Genomic DNA, 22975 nt, shown 5'->3' with positions numbered 1-22975 from the left:
GCATTCATGGACTTCAAACTTTACTCTTGGTTAACTACATAATAATTTCCATCCTTCATGAATAAATTGAAAATAATTTCATACTAAAACTTCACAAGATAAATTTTTTGTGGCTCTCATCCTATTTCACATGTAATCACAAAAATGAAGGACACTCAAGCTACTTATGCTTCTTGCACTACCATATGCTTGCTTATCTTCTACTCTCCACCATGATCATGAATACAAATCACACTATGAAGGTTTATCATAAAGAATAACAAGAAAGAATCAATTGCAATTCAAACATTATTTAGATTGAATAGGAAGAAAAAGTTTGCAATAAATTCTAGTGGAAGATATGGATATACAAAAATGCTATCTAATGAATTTCAGCCACACTTTCGTATTTCTCTTCTTCCTTACTTAACTACAATTGTATCAATTCTATTTTTTTTTATTCTAAAAATCTGAGTCTTTTTTTCTTAAGTATGAACCTAGGAAAACATGTCATTTACTCTCAGTTAAAGTATACCACATTCACTTCAATTCAGTTTTAACCCTTTCCAAATCTTGGCACAAAACTGTACTTACATATTCAAAATTGAACCTATTTATTTTGTCGGAGTCAAAAGAGCAACACACAATAATTATAACTCATCCGGTCCGAAATTGATGAAAATTACTAGCTAAAAATATGGCTCTAATGTTGATCAAATAAAGACTCTAATTAAGTTATCTTGTGTAACACAGAGAGTGTTAGTATCAGATCAGGAAAGGAATCCCCGAGGTTAACCCTCCAACATTCAAGTTGATGATCAAGTCGAGTAGATGAATAGTGAATAATTAAACTGTAGCAAAGTACGTATAGAAAAATGTAGCATCACATACTTCTGCCAGTAGATAGAGACATCTTTTTATAATGTCACTGTTAGATTTATGCGTGCATCTTAAAGTATTTACAAGTTTTCCAAACCATTCCTAAGAAGGGACAAACCATAAAACGACTCTAATACCTTTTCTTAAATAGGCCTACAAATATCTATGATTTGATACGCTGGAAGCTTCGAAAACCCGCTTTGTTTGTAGGTTATTCTCTGTCCTTAGTAGCACAAACTTCCAAAAATGAGTAGGAAGCCATTGGACTTGGGGCCTACGATGCACTGATCGACCACCATTCAAAAGGGTTAACAGCTCGGCCTTGTAGAATATGGGCAGTGTCTCGATCGATAAAGTAATTGGTCGAGTTACTTGATATTTTGCAATGATATTTATTCACTTGTCCCAAGTTAAGGCATTAAATCCTGCCGATCAAAGGGCTTGGTTGGCCAGATTCTCACTACTTTGTGCACTCTGTCTATATGTAAGAGGATTCATGTTTGAGCTTTGAAGCTCGGTCGGCCACTTGTGCCCGATCGATGATCCATGGCCCAATCGGCCACGTAAGTCTGATCGGCACCACGTGGGTTGTTCAAGTGCAACCTTACTCCTGTTAATCACATTGACCACTTTTTAATTTTTACCATCACGTCAGCCAGTCTTCCTTGTTTTTTTTTGGAGGTCCACCCTTAACACTACATCAATAACTATAATTTAGTTAAAATCATTATACCAGAACTATGAAATTAATAATTGATATGGTTTTTTACATCTCTCCTTGTATTACTAACTTTGTTATAAATTTAAATAAAAGTAAATCAAAGATTAATTAAAGGGTTCATCAATATATTTCAACATTAGAAAATACAAGATTAAGGATATCTAATCCTAAAATTAGTAACTGCCATGCAAAACAGAACGAAGAGGATTCTATTAATGGCTTCCACGGATTCTATAAGAAAGAGGATTCCATTAGAAAGTGTCGTCCCTGGGTTGAAAACGGAAGAACAAAGAGATATTAATTAATACATACTTCTAATATATTTTAACTTTTATACTATTTGTTATATATTATAAAAATATATATAATACAATATTTGGATGAATTTATAAAAATATACAGGAAGTATGAGCATCGAACATCCAAAATTTAAAATTTAAAATAAAAAAATTATTTTATTAAATTTAAATATTCATTTTTCATTATATAACACGCCAACTTAATTATAATTTATCATATATTTATTTTTATTACCTTTTCAAAAGAGAAAAATACTATTTAATATTTAAGGAATGAAATCTACTCCTTAATTTTAAAAAATTATTATTCATAAAATATATTTTTAGGATTCATTCCCACCTATATTCCTACTTTTTCGAGTTCAACTTAAATCAACGACCATCAAATTTTCATCCTTGCCCTCATCTCAGGTCTCATTTTCAAAATTAATTTTATACTGTAGTATTAATGATAATATTAATATTAATATCAATAATAATTTTATTATTAATATTTTAAATTTGTTTAATATTAATATTATTTAATCACACTATTATTAATATTTTAATAATAATAATAATAATATTATTATTATTATTATTATTATTATTATTTTTGGGATGGTTCAGGGATGAAGACATTATCTATATTCGCTCAAAATCTATCTCACCCCTGAAAAAAATTTCTTAACTCGCTTTCATCCCTAAATAAATCGAGGATTTCTGTTTTCGTTTTAGATTTTCTCTGTAGAGTCTTGAATGTGGAAAAAATTATTATTCCTAATATAAGGAATGGATAAAATAATTGATGTAATGTGTTTTTTTTAATGTAACATATAAATTTTAAAGTAAAAGTTTAATTTAGGATAATTGATATGGATGGGAATACATTGTGCTATATGTATCAGTACCGTATCTGACCCGTTTCCGCGTGTCACTGGTCTATTAGGCGTTCATGATTAATAACCACAGCATTTGACAATATCCATCAAACCATGAAAGACCGATTCGAGTCAACTCTATATGCCCACAACGCGTCGTCCAGACCAATTACTCAGAGACGGCGTTGACCTGCTACCTTACAGTAACAGATTGGGACGTGGTCAACTCAGCATATATCTCCCCACGGCCTCTCCTCTATATAAACAGCCTGCATTGCAACCTGCTTCATCATCGACAACTAATTTCGTCCTCTTTCACAAGCTTAATTAATTTGCAATTCAATTAGTTGCTGCACATCTGCATCCATAACTAATTAACATAATGGCCTCCTCCTCTTTCGTCATCTTCCTCCTCTTGGCGCTCTTTGCCATTGCCACCACCACTGCCTCCCCCAATCCCAATGGCTACATGCATCTGCGCTTCTACAACCATGAGAGGATCCTCGGCTCAGGCCCCGACGCCACCGTCGTCTACGCAGTGGAGCGCACCAGCTCCACCTCCGGCGCCGGATTCGGCAACGTCATCGTCTACGACAACCTTCTCCGAGCCGGGGTCGAGCCCGACTCACCTATTATCGGTCGGAATCAGGGCATGGGAGTCGGGTCGAGCTTGGCAGAGAACTCCGGCCTCACCAACTTCCAGCTGGTTTTCACCGCTGGCAAGTACAACGGCAGCTCCCTCGCCCTGCAGGGGATGTTCCCGGTGGCCCCGCTGGGGACGGTGTTCGAACGGGCAATCACCGGTGGCACCGGAAAGTTCCGGCTCGCTAGAGGCTACCTCTTGACCACGGAAGTTCATTCGACAAACACAACCCTCACCGGACAACTAGACGCTTTCATCACGTTTCGCTAATGGGTTCTCGATATATGATTAATTACTTTAGTACAATGTAATTAGACAATCAACATTAATATAATAATTGTTTGATCTCTTTATATGTAATACGATAAATTCATTTTGCAATAACTCATCACTCTGTCTCTTGCCTCATGAATCATTTTCATTGAACTAAAGTCAAGTGCTTAATTTGTTCTAGATCAAGCATATTAAATACTTAAGCCTCATTATTAACTAGTGAATATATTTATAAAACAAAATGAGTAATAGTGTATGGAAAACCAGTAAAGGATCGCCCATGTGGTTTAGAAAATTCCAATAAATAAAATGTGCACAACACCAAAAGTTTCCATGCCTTGTAAATCTAGTCGATTGAAAAATAACAGCAGAATAACATATATGTTCTTCTATTCATCCAAAAACCAAAAATAATAAACAGTCAACATCAAACACCGATTCCCTCATCAGGCCAGAGCAATTCATCTGGTTACAAAAGCAAGGCAATCAAAGACTGCAAAATTTGATAGCAGCAAAGACCAAGAAGCTGCTGCTAGATCTTCTGACTGCCATCAGTATATGCTCAGATGCTATGAGACTACAGGTGCTTTTGCTAAACCCGCTCAATCTGCAAACTGCAAAGGATATCGAACAAACATAAGATGAAAAATAGAAAATAAAAATAACAACAACAAAGATGAGACAGTTATTTATTCAAGGTCTGCCATCAATTAAAGCAAAAAAATTTGTTAGCCAACACACGCTCACAATCAGTATCGAAGAACCAAGGCAGGACTAAATAACAAAGTATAAGAACTGAGTAGGAAATGAATTAAACATCATAAGTTTGATTTATCTCCTCATATCGTTTCTTCTCCAATTGGAGACGTCCAGGTATCTAAAATGAAGCCTCACAAATGAAATTTTCGTGAATAGTATCAACTGTCAATCTGTTTTCACATGAGAAGTGCCTAAAGATGCGCAAATGTGAAATTCAGACAAGATAACTATATATTACTAGCAATATAATAACCCTGAGCAGAATTCGGTAGAGGGATAATATCCACATATACAATTCAAAAAGTTGGGACTAACACGATTTGATGATGATAATAACATTGATCTCTAGTTGAAAAATCAGTTAACATCCTTCACTTGTTCATCTGTATCACTTTTGTGTTTAACTGTTTATTGTGCAGGTTCAAATGGAGAGTATAGGTTTAACAGGCTGAGCAATAGACTTAATAGAGGGTTAAAACTAAATCAATAAAGATGGCATTTCTAGGAAGAAGCAGACAAGGAACCAACTCACTGGTTAACTTGGAGGCTGTATACCAAATCATCAGAACATAAGTTGAATACTGATAAGATACCATGAAACAAAAGAACTCTAATCAGATAAAGGTTTTCACAATATCCAATATGCTGCAGTTGCACTGTCAGGCATACAGAATTTGTTCCCATATAAATTTCCAGAAAAGATACATCTGGTAGATAAAGATAAAGTAGCACAAATTCAGTTTGCTAATTTAGCCTTAGTTGACAGATTGAATAAACACAATAAAAACACTTTGGCAAGTCATCACGAGAATGTCAAATTAATTTAACAGAATTTTGATGCATAATGCCAAGAACCAAGACAACACATGCATAGTCAATGGATACTTACCCACACAAGTAATCAAGCAAAGGTAGGGAGAAGCTCAACGTCCGGCTATTATGAGAAAAGGTGAAATCATTCCCTGTATCTCTTGCAAAGAGCGCTGTATCATGATTTCTTCTGCAACTCTGCGCCTAAGACTTCCAACATGTTTGCTCAAATGCTTATTTGATTGAATATCCTCTGGACGCATCTCAATAACCTTATTTGCTAAGTTCATTAGAAACCTTGCATAACGTGGCATGGTAGCATACTTGTGCAGGAAACGCAGAAGCAAACCAAGCTCATCAACATCTAAATTTGCCACGCATTTTAGCAGTTTCTTCCTGATCACTAGCTCCTCCATCACAGCAACTGTACTAGTCGGATCCTTTTTACTCAAAACTGAAACAAGAGCCTCCCTGTGCCTAAACTTCTTCAAAAGCTTATCATGCTCGGCAAGCTTCACCTTTGGTGCTCTCTTGATCGGATAATCAGTCTCTCGTGGTTTCTCTGTTTGACCTCTGTGAAAGTATCTATAGTTGGTTGGCTTTAGAACTTGCTTCTTAGGCTCAGGAGCATACCCATCAAAAACACTAGCACTTCCAGTTCCATTCTCTTCTTGCAGCAGCTTCTTTTTCATTCCCATGTAAATGACCCCATTCGATGTCCCAACAACACGAGAATTGCCAGATGGGGAGAAACCGATAGAAAGCAGCTGCGCAGGGTACCTCATGGAGTGTGTGATCTTAAAGGTTGCAAAGTCGAAGCTTTTCATGTACCCATCGATAGACACACTAAGGAGTCTGGGTTCTCCACCTCCAAGGGCCGTACTAGCGTTTCCAACCCTACCAAGAGACAGTGCAGAGACAGTCTTGTTGTGGCCTTCCATTGTGTGAATCAACCTGCCACCACCGATAACATCCCAAATCTTGACAACATTTCCACCCGCAGTGGCGAGAAGTCCACCGGAAGGCAAGAATAGTACACTCTCCACGGGATCCCCATGGCTGAAGCTGAGGATGGCGTTCGAACTTGATGGAACACGAACGTCCCAGATTTTGATGGAGTGATCATAAGAGCCAGTGGCCATGACCTCAGGGCTGGTCGGGGAGGGTGACCCAGCGCGGATGTAGTCACGGTGGGCGCCAGGGAAGGTGATTAGCTGGGTCTCGGAGGGAACGTCCCAGTAGACAAGGAGAGCATCATCTCCGCCGGAGAAGACGTGGAGCTTGTCCTCTAGGCGAGGGTAGCGGACGAAACGAACGGGGCGAGCATGGGCGCTGAGGCGGCGAAGAGGCGGGCCAGCCTTGTCAAGGCGGAAGACCTGGACGAGGCCGGACTCTCCACCGGCTGCCAGAAGGGATCCGTCGCAGCGGAAGGATGGGGAGTAGGCGACATCGGAGAATCCAGAGAGAGGCGAATGGGGCAGGGGGGCGAGGGAAGGAGAGGAACCGCCGTCGTAGAGGTGCACGGCGGCAGAGCAGGCCGCGGCAAGATGGAAGGGGGCCACTGGGGAGAACTCGAGGGCGGTGACGGGGAGGATGAGACCGGAAGCGAGCTCGGAGTGGCGGAAGCAGCGCCAAAAGCGGGACTCCTGGGTGTTGAGCCGCGGACGGCGCGGCGGCGGGGGCTTAACGTGGTGAGCTTTCTCGACCGGAAAGAAGGGCTTCGACTCGTCCGCCATGGTTGGTTCTCCTGCGGCTGAGTTTTTTGAGTGCCGGTCGATTTGTTAGGGTTTATAATGCTTTGGATTTTTAAAGGCATATGAAAAAAAAATAGATATTTCAATTTATCCCCTAAAAATTCTCTATTTATTTAAATTGAACCCGGTTCGTTAGTTTTTTTATTTTACTTAATCAAAATAAATAAATAAATAAATATATATATATATATATATATATATATATATATACACTACAAGTCATATTAACTTTTTTTTTTTGCTTTCTTTAGTATTTTTAAAATTTTGAATTTAAAAAATAATAAAATATTTTTTAAGATTTTATTTATAGAGTTCATGTTTCCTAATTGTGTTATAATTTTCAAGCTATTTTTTTTTTAAAAAGATTTTACCAACTTCCCAATTTGATTATAGTGTTTAGTAAAAAGAAAAATTTAAAATAAAATAAATTTAAATATTTACGGAGAATTGTAATGTGTTTAAGAGATATATTAGGGATTTATATAAGGAAATATTGATTTTTTAAAAATTCAAAATCTTAAAAAAAAAATTAAAAAAAATGAGTCTGATATGTTGCGTGTTCACAGTCACGCATTGTCCGACGCGCAGCACATCAGATATAAAATATTAATGTGCTACGGACGATCGCGCACACCCACTGATCTAGCGGGTTTGATCAAATCTAGACGTCTGGATTCTAATTATTTTATGTTTTTTAAATAATAAAAAATAACATTACTCCTCAAAATAACATTATACCTCGTAAAATCTATTTTTTTTTATCTCGAACACTATAATCCAAAAAGGAAACCTAAACCCTAGAGGGAAAATCTTATTGACTTAAATTCAGTGTAATTCAACCCCTAAATCCTAAAATCTTAAACGAATATATCCCATGAGTATCTAAAAAGTTTTTTACTCTAGGGTTTAAGTTTTCATATTGGATTATAGTGTTCAAAATTTAAAATTTAGATGCTCACGGAGTATATTATATATATTTAACATTTAAGATTTTAGGATTTAGGGATTGGGTTATACTGGGTTTAAGCCAATAAGATTTTTCCTCTAAAGCTTCCTTTTTGGATTATAGTATTCAAGATAATTTTTTTTTAGATTTCACAGAGTATAATGTTATTTTAAGGAGTAATATTTATAAGTCCCCTGGCGGCCAGCTAGGGGGGGGGGGGGGTGAATAACTCTGCACAAGTAAACTCAAACGTTTCTCGATGTTTCAAATTAAATTAAGAAAACACTTGTTTAATAACAAAAAGTAAAAGCATAAACTAAAAATAGAGACAAGAGAATTTACTAGGTTTGCAATCAGAGGATTGCTAATGTTAGACAAATGAAGTTCACTCAAATCTCCTTTTGGTGAAATAGTCTCTTTACAACGTTGACAGCTTACAAAAGTAGTAGAACAGAAAGAAGTCATTTACAAGTGTTGTTATTCAATTATTGAAATCAGGGTTATATTTATAGTGCTGATCCGGATGCCTGGAAGGGTTCTTGGCACATGGGGGTGGATAAAATTTTATCCACGACGCAACGAATAGCGATAGCTCAACAAAAGATAAGTTTTCTGGTTCGGGCGCTTGGACCAAATTTGGGCACTCAGACCGGGCTGACCAGGGGGCACACCCGGGCACCTGGAGCAGAGTCAACTTCTAGTTGACTTTTTGTCCAGGTCTTTCGCTTCGGTTCCGCTCGCTTGGGTGATTTCGACTATTCAGAATAGAGCTCACCCAAACCCATTTTTCGAATTTCTCGAGCAACCTTCCACTCCGACTTCTCGTCCCTCGGAAACGCCGTGGGCCTCTTTCTCATCCACCAGAATACTCTTTCGCAGTATCTCGTCCCTCGGACGCACCGAGCTCGTCGACTCTCTCCCGTGCCGTTCTTCTCGCTAGCTGCGTTTTTCGCTTGACTTTTTGTACTCCTATGTTCTTGCACACTTAGACACAAGACATCAAAAAGACAACAGGACTTAACTCTGACTTGGTTGATCACATCAAAACTGTTACGGGGGTATTTACAATCTCCCCCTTTTTGATATGAACAACCCAGGTTAATTTAGGGTAAAAATAAGACATTTGAAATAAATGAATATGAAATTTTAAAATATTAGATATGTAATATTTTGAAAAATAAAATATATCTTCCCCTTAAACTTAACTTCTAACTCTTCCCCCTTGATCACATTAAAAATAAGAAATTTGTTAAAATAAATTGAAATGAAAGTATAAGGAAAGCACAAGACAGTGACTAAGACTTGGAAAAAATTTTGAAATTTATTCTCAAAATTTTAATTATTGTGATTAAAAAATAATTTTCAATAAAAATAATTTAAAAAATAATTTTATTTATTGAAAAATTCTGAGAATTTTTATAAGTGTTAAGCAGACATATTCAAAATATTAATAAAATTTTTATGAAAAAATAAAATCAATTTAGGTAATGATAAATTATTTACTATAGAAAGATAATTTTTTTTTATTAAAAATACTTAAAAATATATTTGAGGTTCAAAATTTTTTGAGAAATTTTATGTGAATGCAATAGAGTAAGTATTTTTTAGGAAAAATAAATTTTCAAAAATTAAATGTTCGAGAATTTTTAATATTAAAAATTAGGATTTAAATAAATAATTCATAGAAAATCAAATATTAGTTAAAATATTTCAAAAATATTTTGTAAGATAGATAATATTATAAGTTTATACTGAAAAATAAATTTTATAAAAATAACTCTAAGACATATTTTTAAATTAAAAATTATAATATTTGAAAAATAAATCATAAAAAATAATACAACAGTAAAAAAATTTGAAAATTTTTATACTAATAGGAAATAAGATTTTTTTTAAAAAAATTAATAACTAATTAATTTTGAACAAAATTTATACGAAGAAATTTATTTTAGCATAATAGGCAATTAAAAGACAAATATTAAACCAAATTAAAATTAGAAATATGCACAAATTAAACTAAGCATGACTTTGGAACTCATTATAAGTTCTTTTCTACTAGATTGATCAAGTATTTTATAGGGATATATATTTTTATCACTTTTCTGATTTTACCCTTGTGAAATTTATAATACAAATTTAATCCTTAAGAATATCTAAAATTTAAGTATATAGAATTTTTTAAATTTTTTATTTATTCCTTTAAATTAGTATTTTTAATTTTCAAATTTTCAAGATCCTTTATCAAGCAAGATTTAACTAAAATTCTTTTTATTTCTAAGTTTTCCATTTTCAAAATTTCATTTAGTAAGAGGCATACCTCACTTACCATGTTAAATCTGAAGTTTGATTCTCCCCTTGCTTCGCTGCATTTGTCTGAAGTCGATCACCCTTCATCAATGTTGACTTCTGAGGTGTTTTGTTCTTTGTGACGACTATCAGTGCTAGTCTGGTATATGCTTCTATTTCTGACTCGGATGATGAACTTTCTGTAGGAAATGGGAACATGGAAATGTGCTCACGTTGCCCACTACTCTTAATGAAAAAAGTCCATTATATCCCTGGGTTATTTCCTCTTTATAAGGGATGCATCCAAGGATCATAATTCAAGACAGTGGAGAAAAAGACAATGACCTAGAGAGGAAGAAGAACATCAGACCGTGGGATTTGGTTTGTGGAATTACGGAGAGCTTTCCGATTTTGTGATCGTTCTTCCAATAGCAAGTCTTGCCGTCGCCGATTACAGATCTACAGGAGATCGCTATAAGTATTTAATTATTTTGTACAATTAATATATAATTCATTCATGAGTATCAGAGCATTCAGAATTATTTCTTGTTATGATTTCTCGTTGTTGATCACACCGTAACGAGTCTCTATTGCAGCAAAAAGGTGAAACCCTTGCCCCCAAGGGCCCCCACCGACCGAACCCACGGTCATTGTGAGGGAGGTAAATCGCAGCACCCGAGCTAACATGGGACGGATCGGGTGGAATACAAGGATAGGAGATTTATTCCTCCATTGTCACTGAATTTCGACCCGACGACCTCATTACAATAATTTCCGCCCCATGCCATCTCGGATGACCCACTGGGTTTAGGATTTAGTCACTGCAAAAGAGGGCCGACAACTGCATTAAAGCAGTAGGAGACTTATTTTAAACAACACTGCCATGTGCCAAAATCGCGACAGGGTCGCGATTTCCATCTGAGCTGGGCTCGGCCGTGGGGATATGCCGGAGAAGGCTTTCCGTGGCCGGAGATGGCGTCCCGGCTGGTCGGCGATGCGTTGGTGGTTGGGACGGGCAGAACAAAAACAGGCGACTTGTCGAACCGAGAACGACCGGAATTTGGTGCCTAAAAGGACCAGCGACCTTCCCTATAGGCCGGCAAGAGGCTGGCATGGCTGGCAACGTAACCACATCCATCGTCGTGGTTGCACGGTTGGCGTGCGGCAGAGAAATTGCTGAGGCGAAGAAAACTGACGAACACGAAGCACAAAAAGTTTGATTTTAGAGAAGAAAACAAATAACGTTTTGTTTTCTTTTGAATGCAATGGGTTTTATAAATAAAAATGCACTGTTTATATTTGCCCACGCATGCTTACTATACCATTAATTTTATTTGCATGTGATAATTAATTTTTAAAATTAAGTTCAATTAATTCACTTCATAAATGGATAAGACCAATTTTGATCCAATTAGATTCTGTTTAAATTAAATTATTAGTTAATTTAACTAAATCAGGTTGATTCAAATCGAAATTAATTTAGATTAATTAATTGGACTTGAATCATCAAATGATCAAATTTATTCTATTAGGTCAGATTTGATCAAATGATTAGATTTGTTCTAATGAGTCAGACTTACTCCAATAAGCATTGGTTTGATCAAATTGACTTGAATTTGATCAATAAGTCTGATATTGGTTGAAATAGACTTAGATCAAACAGTAACAGAACATAAGTACAAAAATTTCTGTCCAATTAGATTAGTTCTAATTAAGGATAATGGACTAAGCTTAGTATCTAGATTTCCGATCAACAGTTCTAATGGGTTAGTCGTCTTAGACTTCTGAAAATCGAGAAGATTTATTTTTCTTGATTTATTATGTTGGTACAATGCTTGTATAAATTGAATTAAGCTGATTTTCTACTAATTAGTTAGTTTTGTACTAACTTATTTAATTTCAATTTTTTAGATGGCTAGTCATGATTTACGACAACATGAGCTATGCGAGGAGATTAAGGAGCTTGATTTAGACCCGGTTCAAGGAGTCAGATGGCTTATTGGTCGGCTCGATCAGTTGTTCTGGAAACTCGAGCGAGAAGAGTTTCCAGTCCAAGACACACATAAAAGATGAGCTCAAGTCTATTCATTGCCGAAAATGTTAGGCAGATAGCATTCCAACTTTGGGATGATTATGATGGACACATCTCATATTCAGAGATGTGCATATAATTACTTCATTTTTATTAGGGTCTTCAAAATCCAGAGGAGAATCTAGATGAATCTGAGGAGGATTTAGAAAATCCTGAAGAATCAGAAGAGGATCCGGGAGAGTGTGTGGAGAATCCAGAGATGGATCCAATTGTGGATCTAATAGAGAATCCTCAAGTTGTCCTGTCTGAGATTGCCCAAAATGAGTCTAGGCTGAAAGAGATAATGTTAGCCACTGCACTAATATATGTCCTAATGGGAGTGGTGGTAGCTTATATAGTTTATTAGAATTATGTTATTGTTATTGTCGTTATGTATGAATAATATTAGTCCATTTCGTTCATGTTAGTTTGTTATATGTTAACAATATGTAATATCTTTATGTTAATGATATGTTCATTCATTTATAATGTTTACTTTACATGATGCATGATAAATGATTAGTTCATTTTATTAAATGATTAATTTATTTAATTAAAGAAATCATTCTATAATGATTAAGTTCATTAGTTGAGATTTGTGTAATAGTATTGATCAATATTGATTTGATTTATCATACGAATGATGAGTGACAATGTAGTTATCACTTGATTTTGTAAATCAACTCAAATTAATATTGAGTCAATCATAAATTGCATACATATGAATTACACTGAATACTAAATAAAGTATTTATTTATGATAGATTATGACAACCAAAAATATTATAGTTGAACTCAACAAGAGTGAAAAATTCAATGGGGATAACTATAAGATCTGACACCTCAAGATACAATATGTACTTATGGAATAAGAAGTTTTATAGGCTTAAATTAAGTTATAGTAGAACCTGTAGATGATCCCACTACACAACACAGATGAGATCTTAATACCTATAAGACATGGAAGAAAAAGGACTCCACTGCAAATGACATATTGATTAGTTCAATGATAGATGACCTAGCTTTTGAGTATGAGTCGTATCTTTCGGCTCATGCAGTCTGGGTAGCCCTTAAAGCGAAATACAGTGGAGTAAGTCTGAGTAAGCTTCGACAGTTAATGATCAAGTTTGACAGCTACAAGAAGCGTCCGAATGTGTCAATGGTTCAACACCTCAGGGAGATGTTGAGCATGATTCAAGAGCTCAAAACTACTGGTCATGAGTTGACAGATGAACAACAGGTTCAAGTAGTTATTCGTTCCCTTCTAGATTCTTGGAAAACCATGAAGTAGATCCTAACTCGAAGTGAAAGTATCAAGACTTTCATTGACGTCTCACGCCATGCAGAATTGGAAGCGGGGAGAGTTGAATCCACAAGGATTTCTAGACTAGCCTATGTGGCTGTTGGTTCTGCTAGATTATTTGGATCCATGAAAAAGAAATGGTTTAAGAAAGGGAAGGGAAAGAAGAAGGAAGTTGTTATTATGGGACAGAGTGTTGGATCGAGATGCGCTAGAGGGGGGGGGGGGGGGGGGAATAGCGCTCATGGCTTTCACGTGTTTCGGAAATTTAAAATGATGAGTAACGCAGCGGAACAAATAAAAGGAAAAGAAAAACAATCACAGATGCACACCAATATTTTTACTTGGTTCAGAGCCTATGGCGACTCCTACTCCAAGGCCCACGCTCTTTGAGCGTTTACTTTGGGCAACAACTATATCGTGCAAAAGTTTACACAAATGGAATACAAATAATCTAGAAAGTAAGCTTATACTGACAACAAAAAATAGTAATCTGAATCTCCTGGTTGTCGGGGCGTTGCTATAGCACTTCCGGGTCGTTTCTTGAGCAGCAAACAATAGAGAATCACTTTAGTATTGTTGTCCTAAGGCTGCTGTTCGAAACCCCTTATAAAGCTTGCTGGAGGCGCCTCAAAGTCCATTCAAGGCGCCTCAAACCTGCCGAGTCAGCCGCGTGGATCAGCGCTGAAACCTTCTCCTTTGATCCACTTGAAGGCGCCTCCATGCCAGTCCAAGGCGCCTCCAATCTGTGGTCCAAGGCGCCTCCAGCTCAGTCTGAGGTGTCTCCAGCTCTGCCGCGCGCAAGCTATACTCCTTTGCACCCGAGGCGCCTCCAAGCTCCATGGAGGCACCTCGGACACTATTCATCCGAAGTTTAAGGTTGCTCCTTTGTACCTGCAAGATACGTTAGTCCAAAAGATACCCTGCAACATAAAGTTAGCACCTAATATCATAAATATAAAAGTCTGACAGTCATCGGACTGTCCGGTTCTGATTTCGAATTTTCAACCGGAAACCCTAGGTCGAACCAACACCTACTGTTCCCTCTTCCAGGGAACGCGTCCTCACCTACTCATCTTGGGAGAGCATACCTGATGCGAGTCCGGTCCTCCAAACTGACTGGATTTGTTGCCTAGGGTTACCACCCTCTAGGACCTAGGATTACCGTCCCCTAGGATTTTTCTCCACCTAGGGTTACCACCCCCCTAGGACCTAGGGTTACCACCCCCTAGGGATTTTCTCCTGCCTAACCACAGTTAGGATTTTCCTACAAACTTGTTTAAGCTCATTAGATAACAATTAAACTTAACTTTGAATCCCTTTTGCCATTATCAAAACTAAGATTCGATCGTCGGATGCTTTCTGCACCAACAATCCCCTTTTTGATTATGGCAACTGAAATTCAAAGTTAAGCATAAAGATACCATAAGTTAAGGTTGGCTTGATAATTGTGCAAGTTGAGATCATTTATGTATTAATAATGATCGAAGTAAATGAACTCACCATTTACTGAACTTGTTGAAAGCCAGATTAGAATTCATATGTTGAATTTAGGGTCAGACATTAGATATGTCTAGATCAAAATCTGTACGATGTTAAATTTGAAGACAACATGTGCTCTTTTTAGTAAAGAGAATAACATAGTAACATATGATTTATATGACATGTGCTATAGCGACAATAAAGGTAGCTTCTACATTATGGAATTAACTGTTAGTGCAATTTGCACTAACAATTTTACTAAGGTTTTGATGAATGACAAAGTAAGTTAAGTTGGGTATTGTTGTAATCTAACCACTTTAATTACCAAGTGTGCAGGAGTTAACCAGATAGGTCAACGGGTCGACCGAATATCTGGTGCGAAGTCCAGATAGGTCAACATGCCAACTAGATATTTGGCAAGAAATCCAAATAGGTCGACGGGCTAACCGGATATATGGCAAGAAATCCAGATAGGTCGACAGGCCGACCAGATATCTGGCAGGAAGTCCAGTTGGGTCTGTGGACCGACAACTAGCAAACTGGTAAGTATATAAGTCATTGGAGGAGAGTGACTAAGTGAAGATGTGTCCCGGTTGAGGTGACAGTAGGCGTCGATCCATGTTAGGTCCATTTCTGATTCCTAATCTGAGACTTTGACTAGTTCCTGGTCCTGGGAGGACATGAATTAATTACTACTCATTTTTATAACTTTGTTTTGCAGGGTAGGTGTTTTTGGACTAACATATTTTTGCAAGACAAAAGAGCAAAAACAAGCCTTCGGATGAATAGTACCCGAAGGCACATTCAATACCAATGGAAGGTGCTTTCGCATTGTTCATGGAAAACGCCTTCCATGCCTTGAAGGCACCTTCCACAGGATGAAATTTGGATGTTGTCATAGATAAGGAACGCGTTGTTCGGGATAGGATTTATCCCATTGGAGTCGCCTTCTAAAGCTTTTGAAGGCACCCTTCATGGCCTATATAAGTCAGTCTCGACCAAGCATCAAATACAACCTTCGATACGAGCTACTACGTAACCTTTTGAGATTCCGACTGCTCCAGGCTCCTGTTGTGACTCTGTTGTGCCCGACGACTGCTCCGAGGACTTCCGATCGTGGCTAGCAGAATAACACCGATACACAAAAGCTCTCACTTCAATCCCTACCTGTCGGTAATAAAGTTTTTTATTATACTTAAATTCTGTAAATGGCAAGTGTAGTTTGTTACACTTCTATGATCTTCTTTGTATTCAATTTTCTCTTCTAGCAGTACCGAAAAAGGTTTTTAGTGGATTACCCAATGATAGGTCCATGGGACCTGGGTCTTAGAGTAGGAGTCGTCGAAGGCTCCGAACCAAATAAACCGACCGTGTTTTCTTGTGCTTGATATTTTCAAATTTGTAAGTACTTTCTACTGTGCGTACTCATGTTTTTAAAATGATAAAATAAATTTTTGAAAACCACGTGATTCCCCCCCCCCTCTCATGTGTATATCGATCGAATAAGTGGTATCAGAGCCAAGTTTTGCTCTGAATTGGTGCAACCACCAATCAAGCCGGGGGAATTGGTTTATTTATGGATTTAAGTTTTTCTCGTTCGGTTTTAACTCGAAATTAGTACAAAACCACTCGAGTTCTTCAATATTTCATCTTATTTCTCAAACTCTGCTAATCCAAGACCAAGTCTTGGTTCCTACTTTAGTTGCTCTTTTCAGTTCTAAATGGCCCAAAAAGAAGTATACATCACCGTCCGTCCACCACTTTTCAATGGAGAGGATTTTTCATATTAGAAGAAACACATGGAGGTGTACTTGAAGGCTGACTTCGACCAATGGTTCAGCGTCACCAAAGGATACAAGGAGTCAGTAGACCGCAACACTGGAATTCCAATAGACCCGGAATATTGGAATCCGAAAATGAAGAAGAAGACCCAGATTGACTTCAAGGTCCTCAACACAATCCAGTGCGGATTAACAAAAGAGGAGCTAAACCACGTCGGCCCACATGAAAATGCCAAGGAGCTATGGGACAAGCTCATTGAACTACATGAGAGAACCAACGACGCAAAGGTAACTAAAAGGGATTTGTTTTTAAATAAACTATTTAATATTAAAATGCAGGAAGGAGAATCCGCCAGTCAGTTGCATGCGAGGATTAAAGATATTCCCAACGGACTTCACACAATCAACCATCAGATGGAAAACCGAGACTTGATCATGTATGCCCTAAATGTCTTTCCTCGAAATGCACTGTGGGCGTCCATCATGGATGCTTATAAAAATTTGAGAAATTTATCTAAATTGAAATTAGACGAACTGTTCTGTGAATTAGAGCTATATGAACAGACTAACACCAAAATCGAGAAAGGTATTGCTCTTGTTCCAGGAAGTCAAGTCTGACCCAGACTCAGATGATGAAGAATACCTAGTGAACTTGGTAAGAAAAATATTCACTAGTAGAAAGAAGAACTTCACCAACAAGAACTTGTAAAAGATCAACTCCACCTCCAACTCTAATAACAAGAATGTGACATGCTTTGGATGCAACAAGAAGGGGCACTACAAGACTGGCTGCCTTAATCTCAAGAAGAAGAAAGCCCAAGGCGACTTAGAAAGAATCATCCATGGAGGAATCGGACGTCAAAGAACCAAAGCACACCAACTACCTTGCACTGATGGCGTACGGACTAGAATGAGAGAGCGAATCACAAGACGGGTTTGAACCCAAGTCAAGCTATAAGTCTGCACTCATTTCTGAAGGTTCCGATGAGGTACATTTTGGTTTAAGAATTTTTTTTTTCAAATTATTGCATGTTTAAATAAGAAACTAACTAACTCTGAAAATAAAATAAACAAACTAACAAAAGAAAATAAAACACTTAATGAACAATTAAAATCAAATTTAACAGTTAAGCTAACTCAACCTGAAATCCCAAATCAAGTTGCAAAACTTGAGGAGGACAATTTCAGATTGAAAAATGAAATAGTCAAACTAAAAGAATTACTAGAGAAATTTACAACCAGATCCAAGTATCTCGACATGATACTTGGATCATAAAGAGCTGTGTACAACAAGTTCGAACTCGGATACAAGTCCAGCTCAACCAACAAAACCTTTATATCCTTAGTAAACCAAAATAAAAATCAAATTAAAGCTTGGGTTCTGAAAGCGTGTGTAACCATGCAAGTAGAACTCAATTAATTTTATATACCTAAAAATAAAATCCACCATCTAAAATGAAATCCAACTAAAGCTAATAATTTTAAACCAAACCAAAATAAAAAGCTAAATTCTAAAATAAAATAAAATAAATCAAACCTAAATCTAAAAGGTAAAATAAGGTCAAACTCAAACAAACAAAATGAATTTAAATCAAATAACTTAAATTACCATCAAGTTCACTATAATTATAAAGTAATCAACACAAACCCAAAACTTAAAATCTAGTCAAATAACTCAAGGAGAGACTCCAAATTAGCCGACACCTCTAAAATAATAGTTTACCCAGTTGGGTAATTAGGATTAGTCAAAAAGGGACAAAAGTTTAACTTGAACGACGGTGAAGTTTTGGATGATAGTAGGTTAGGGAAACTCTGTCTATGCATGTCTACGAAGATATGACTTCGACCTGGTGCATTTGGCTTAGTGGAACTAACTGAAACTACCCCTTACGAATCCTAACTAGTTAGACCAGAGTTTTGTTATTAAGTTCAGTGGATAGGACTATTTGGAAAACCTCGAAGGTACATGGTTACTCTAATGATGTCCAAGTGACTCACCATAGCCCAGAAGTTTATCCGAAGAATACCTATTTGTTGAATCCAAAGCCAAACTTGAATCTAACACAAGTTAAACCAAACTCTGAAATTTAACTTAACTCATTTCACAAAATCATAGAATTCCTTGATTGAAAATATAGATCGGGTGAGATAGATTAAATAAAATTAAATTAAATCAAATTCAGATTAAATAAAATTAAATTAAATAAAAATTAAATAAAAATTAAATTAAATTAAAATTAAGTTAAATTAAAATTAAATTAAATACCAATATTAATTAAACAACGAAATCAAAATTAAATTAAACTCAAACTCAAGTTAAAATTAAAACAAACTTAATCATCAATTTAGTTAATAAATGACTCCTATCTTTTTGTAGGAAACCAAGTGGATATTGGACAATGGTTGTTCAAGACACATGATTGAAGATCACACCAAGTTCACTCAACTAATATATAAAAACATAGGAATAGTTACCTTTGGAAACAACGACAAACTCAAGGTAATTGAGATAAGTAATATCGAACTCAAAACTAACTTTATTGTTAAAAAGGTGTTACTTATTACTTATTGATAATTTTAAATACAATCTACTTATCATTAGTCAGTTGTGTGATTCTGGATATAAGGTTAGGTTCCTATCTTCTGAATACCTAATTGAGCACATAGATAACCCTAACATAAACCTAAGGGCGTGTTTGGTTCGGGGTTATCGTTGATAACCTTAGTTGGTTATCAACGATAACCTTGTTTGATTTAAGTAATTGGTGATTCCTGGTAATGCAATATTCCCGCCACGTCAGCAATTAGGGAATAAATCTAGGAATCAGAAAATCTTGGAAATCTTAGGTTTTCTACGATTCCGGGGTTATCAACATATTTTTCCAAAATTACCCTTCAAAGAGCAGGAGATGGCTCCGATCACGGCAGCGGATGGCAAGCTCCGATCACGGCAGTGGATCGCAAGCTCCGATCACGGCAGCGGATGGCTCCTCACCTACAAGAAGAGGTTTCCTAGGGATTTCGTCGAATGAATGTGGGAGATGGCTCCTCATAGCAGTGATCATCTACAAGAAGAGGCTCTGTACTGTTCGTTCTTCGTGGATATGGCGCACCGGCGGCTAGCGGAGGAGGCGGCGTCGGTTGCTTGCGGAGGAGGCGGCGCCGGCGGCTTGCGGAGGAGGCGGTGCGCGGTGCCCGTTGCTTGCGAAGGAGGCGGCGCCGGCGGCTTGCGGAGGAGGCGGCGCGGTTGCTTGCGGAGGAGGCAGCATCATTGCTTGCGGAGGAGGCGGCGCCGGTGGCTTGCGGAGGAGGAGGCGGCGCCGGCGGCTTGCGGAGGAGGCGACACCGGCGACTTGCGGAGGAGGCGGCGTTGCTGCGGGGAGAAGTGTGGAGACGATGCGTACAAAAATTGGAGCATTAAAAGGAAAATAAAATATATTAAAATAATTAAAAATTTTAATCACATATCCAAATGTATATAAATTTAAAATATATATATAATAAGTTAATTATATATCTAATTATATTTTACAAATATATAAATTTATTTAAAAATTTATAAATCAATTTTATTTATTTATTATATATATTATCAACTTATTCATTAATATTATTATAATTATAATAATTATTATTATTAATTTAATTTATTCTACAAAATTAATTATATAATTAAACAAGGGGTAATATAGGAAATGTCAAGTTAGATTATACCATTACCTAGTTGAACCAAACAAGATTAAGATTATGTTGTATTGTAAAATACCGAAAATAGGCGAATATTAATAAGGGAATTTTCAGGAATTTTTGGAAATTTTTCGGGAATTTTTCGGAGCTCGTACGGACAAGTTAATGGGGATAAAAATGGGGCCCGGAAAAGCCTGTTTAGGCTAAGGAAATGTTTATAATTACATTTCCTTTTTCTTTTATTTTCCTTTATCTTTCATTTTTATTCTCCTCGTCGAAGCCTTGCGCCCGAGCCCTCTTCTCCCCGTGCGCTGTTCCTTCCCTCGCGCACCCGAGCCGCCGGCGTGCCCTAACCGCCTGCCCGGCGGTTTCTTCCTCGCCGAAGCCTTAAACCCCTCGGCCACTTCTTCATCTTTTCCTTCTCTTCTCTTCCGAGCCGAACCCCTCTCCTCCTCTACCCTAGCCATATTGCTCCACCATTTCCGCCGAGTGACAGCGCCGCCACAGTCGACGACAGAGGCCTAGCGCCGGCCACCCCGAGCCCTAGCCTCCAGCCGTGTGCTCTAGTATTGGGTTCACAGCCGTCGACGCTGATCGCCACCTTGTTGCCGGATTTCACCTTCGTTCTTCACCCGACGGTGCCGCCCGATTTCCCCTCTTTTCCTCGGTCACCTCCGCGCAGACGCATCACGACAGAGCATTTCCTCACCGGTTTCTCTTGATCTGCCCTCTCTCGTCCCTAGATTGGATTCACCAGGTCGCCGACGCCAGCCAAGGTGCAGCCGACAGGGACACCGTGTAGACCATCCATGCCATTTTCCTCTGTGCCCTAGTGTCAGTGGCCGATCCTTATTTGTCTTACTCTCTGATCTTCGGCGATCTTGTAGGTAAGGGAGTGCTGGATTGAATTTGGGATCTGATACTATATTTAGTTGGATTCTTGATCTCCTCATGTTTTGTTCAGTGAAGATTTCAGCCGGAAAGAGTTATTCCGTGGATTTTTCTTGACTTCCAGCAGTAACCTTATCCAGTAGCCTTGTTCCAGCAGCAACAGCAATGGTGAAACTTGAGGTAAGGTACTGGTTTTTGGTCTTAGTTGTAGATCATAGTGTAATTTGATTATTTTAGATCGTGATACATGCGGAAGAGAATTTGGATTTACATGGTTAGGTATTAGTTCATGTATTTATCTGATACAGTTTGATTGTAGATAATTGGGGATACCTAATCCATTGTAATTGTGAAATGGGTTAGGTTAAACCTAGTTGGCTTTGGATTAATGGTTGGTCAGCTAAATAAATATACAAGGGAATTAGCTAAATCCATATATGTATGATATTACAGGATTTAGACGCGAGACGAGTATCTCGGAGTCAGATTTGGACCATTTTATCGGAGGCGGGTACTTTTGACTTATTGTCTTTGATATGCATAGTAATGAAATTAACAAGTTGCATTAATTATGTTCCTCATTTGTTTCGGTTAATCACTACCCGATTACCTGTTACCTGCTTGATTGATTATTTGTTTTACATTTCGTGTTGTTATATACCTGATTACACATGCTCATAGGGGTAGTGATATAACCATGTTTCACCATGTTCAGGACCTAGGTTTGATACCTTATTTGATCAGTATACTTTGATATGAATTGTTCACTATGGTGCACATCATTATATGTCCATAGATTGGTTTAGTATATTACCATGCTTAGTGTCATGCACCATTCGCATGACTGCATGCTGTGTGATAGATTGCTCCAATATTATCGAGTACATCGCCAGTTTCATCACTATGGTGCTCCGCTGTTGACGCTCAGGGGTAGCGTGACGCAGCGTGGTAGCACGTCAGTTTGCTCTTCCGGTGCTCTGTTGGTCCGCTCATGGGTAATGTGACGCAGCGTGTAGCACGTTAGGGACCCCTCCCCGTCATCGTGTATCGGGAGATGAGAGCATTGCGCTCCCCCATTTATGATTTGGGGTAGGAGTATGTGTGTACTCTGACAGCATCCCGTACACTCGGTCACTCATCAGGAGTAGTGATGCAGAGTGCACGGTCGTCACAGCCCTACCCACTCAGTCCCACTTTTGGTTGTGAGTTGGCTGACTGGCGTCAGGGGTGACCATGACATTGGCATCATATGCATGATGCATTTATTGCTTGTGTTTGTGTTTGCTGCATTTATATGCTGCACATTGTTTGGATATCTATGTTTGACATGCATACAGGATTTCTATACCTCTCAGATTGCTTGTCTTTATGCCAGGTCCTGGTTAGTACAGTATTCTCCTGTTTACTTGAATTTGTATTCATCTTTATTACATCAGGAGACTGTACGCATGATTAGTGCTAGGTGTTATTTTCTTACTTTGCATAACAATTGTACCTGCTGAGTGTTGGACTCACCCCACCTCCATTGTTGTTATATTTTCAGGTTGAGGCTGT

At 37.6% G+C, this 22975-nt stretch overlaps 2 protein-coding genes across 2 annotated transcripts; one reads left to right on the top strand and one right to left on the bottom strand.

The window, feature by feature from the left end:
* The first annotated feature begins 3120 nt into the window (after positions 1-3120).
* On the top strand, positions 3121-4865 carry LOC122045099 (dirigent protein 1-like). Its single transcript, XM_042605172.1, has 3 exons — positions 3121-3591; positions 4076-4237; positions 4833-4865. Exons 1-3 carry the CDS (start codon positions 3121-3123, stop codon positions 4863-4865), a joined length of 666 nt encoding a protein of 221 aa, XP_042461106.1.
* On the bottom strand, positions 3938-6997 carry LOC121991782 (protein SLOW WALKER 1-like). Its single transcript, XM_042545818.1, has 2 exons — positions 5303-6997; positions 3938-4268 (listed from the first exon to the last, which is right to left on the bottom strand). The coding sequence occupies exon 1, from the start codon at positions 6957-6959 to the stop codon at positions 5337-5339; it is 1623 nt and encodes a 540-aa protein (XP_042401752.1). The 5' UTR covers positions 6960-6997; the 3' UTR covers positions 3938-4268; positions 5303-5336.
* Positions 6998-22975: the final 15978 nt, after the last annotated feature.

The sequence above is a fragment of the Zingiber officinale genome, chromosome 1B (genome assembly GCF_018446385.1).
Source record: "Zingiber officinale cultivar Zhangliang chromosome 1B, Zo_v1.1, whole genome shotgun sequence".
NCBI classification, from domain to species: Eukaryota; Viridiplantae; Streptophyta; class Magnoliopsida; order Zingiberales; family Zingiberaceae; genus Zingiber; species Zingiber officinale.
Note: the sequence above shows the minus strand (reverse complement) of the source record. Positions and strands in the feature narration are given on the sequence as shown.

Coding starts and splice junctions, on each gene's coding strand:
- LOC122045099 (XM_042605172.1), top strand. CDS start 3,121: ATGGCCTCCTCCTCTTTCGTCATCTTCCTCCTCTTGGCGCTCTTTGCC. Junction 3,592..4,075: donor GCTACCTCTTGACCACGGAA/GTTCATTCGACA, acceptor AATAATAAACAG/TCAACATCAAACACCGATTC. Junction 4,238..4,832: donor CAGATGCTATGAGACTACAG/GTGCTTTTGCTA, acceptor TTTATTGTGCAG/GTTCAAATGGAGAGTATAGG.
- LOC121991782 (XM_042545818.1), bottom strand. CDS start 6,959: ATGGCGGACGAGTCGAAGCCCTTCTTTCCGGTCGAGAAAGCTCACCAC.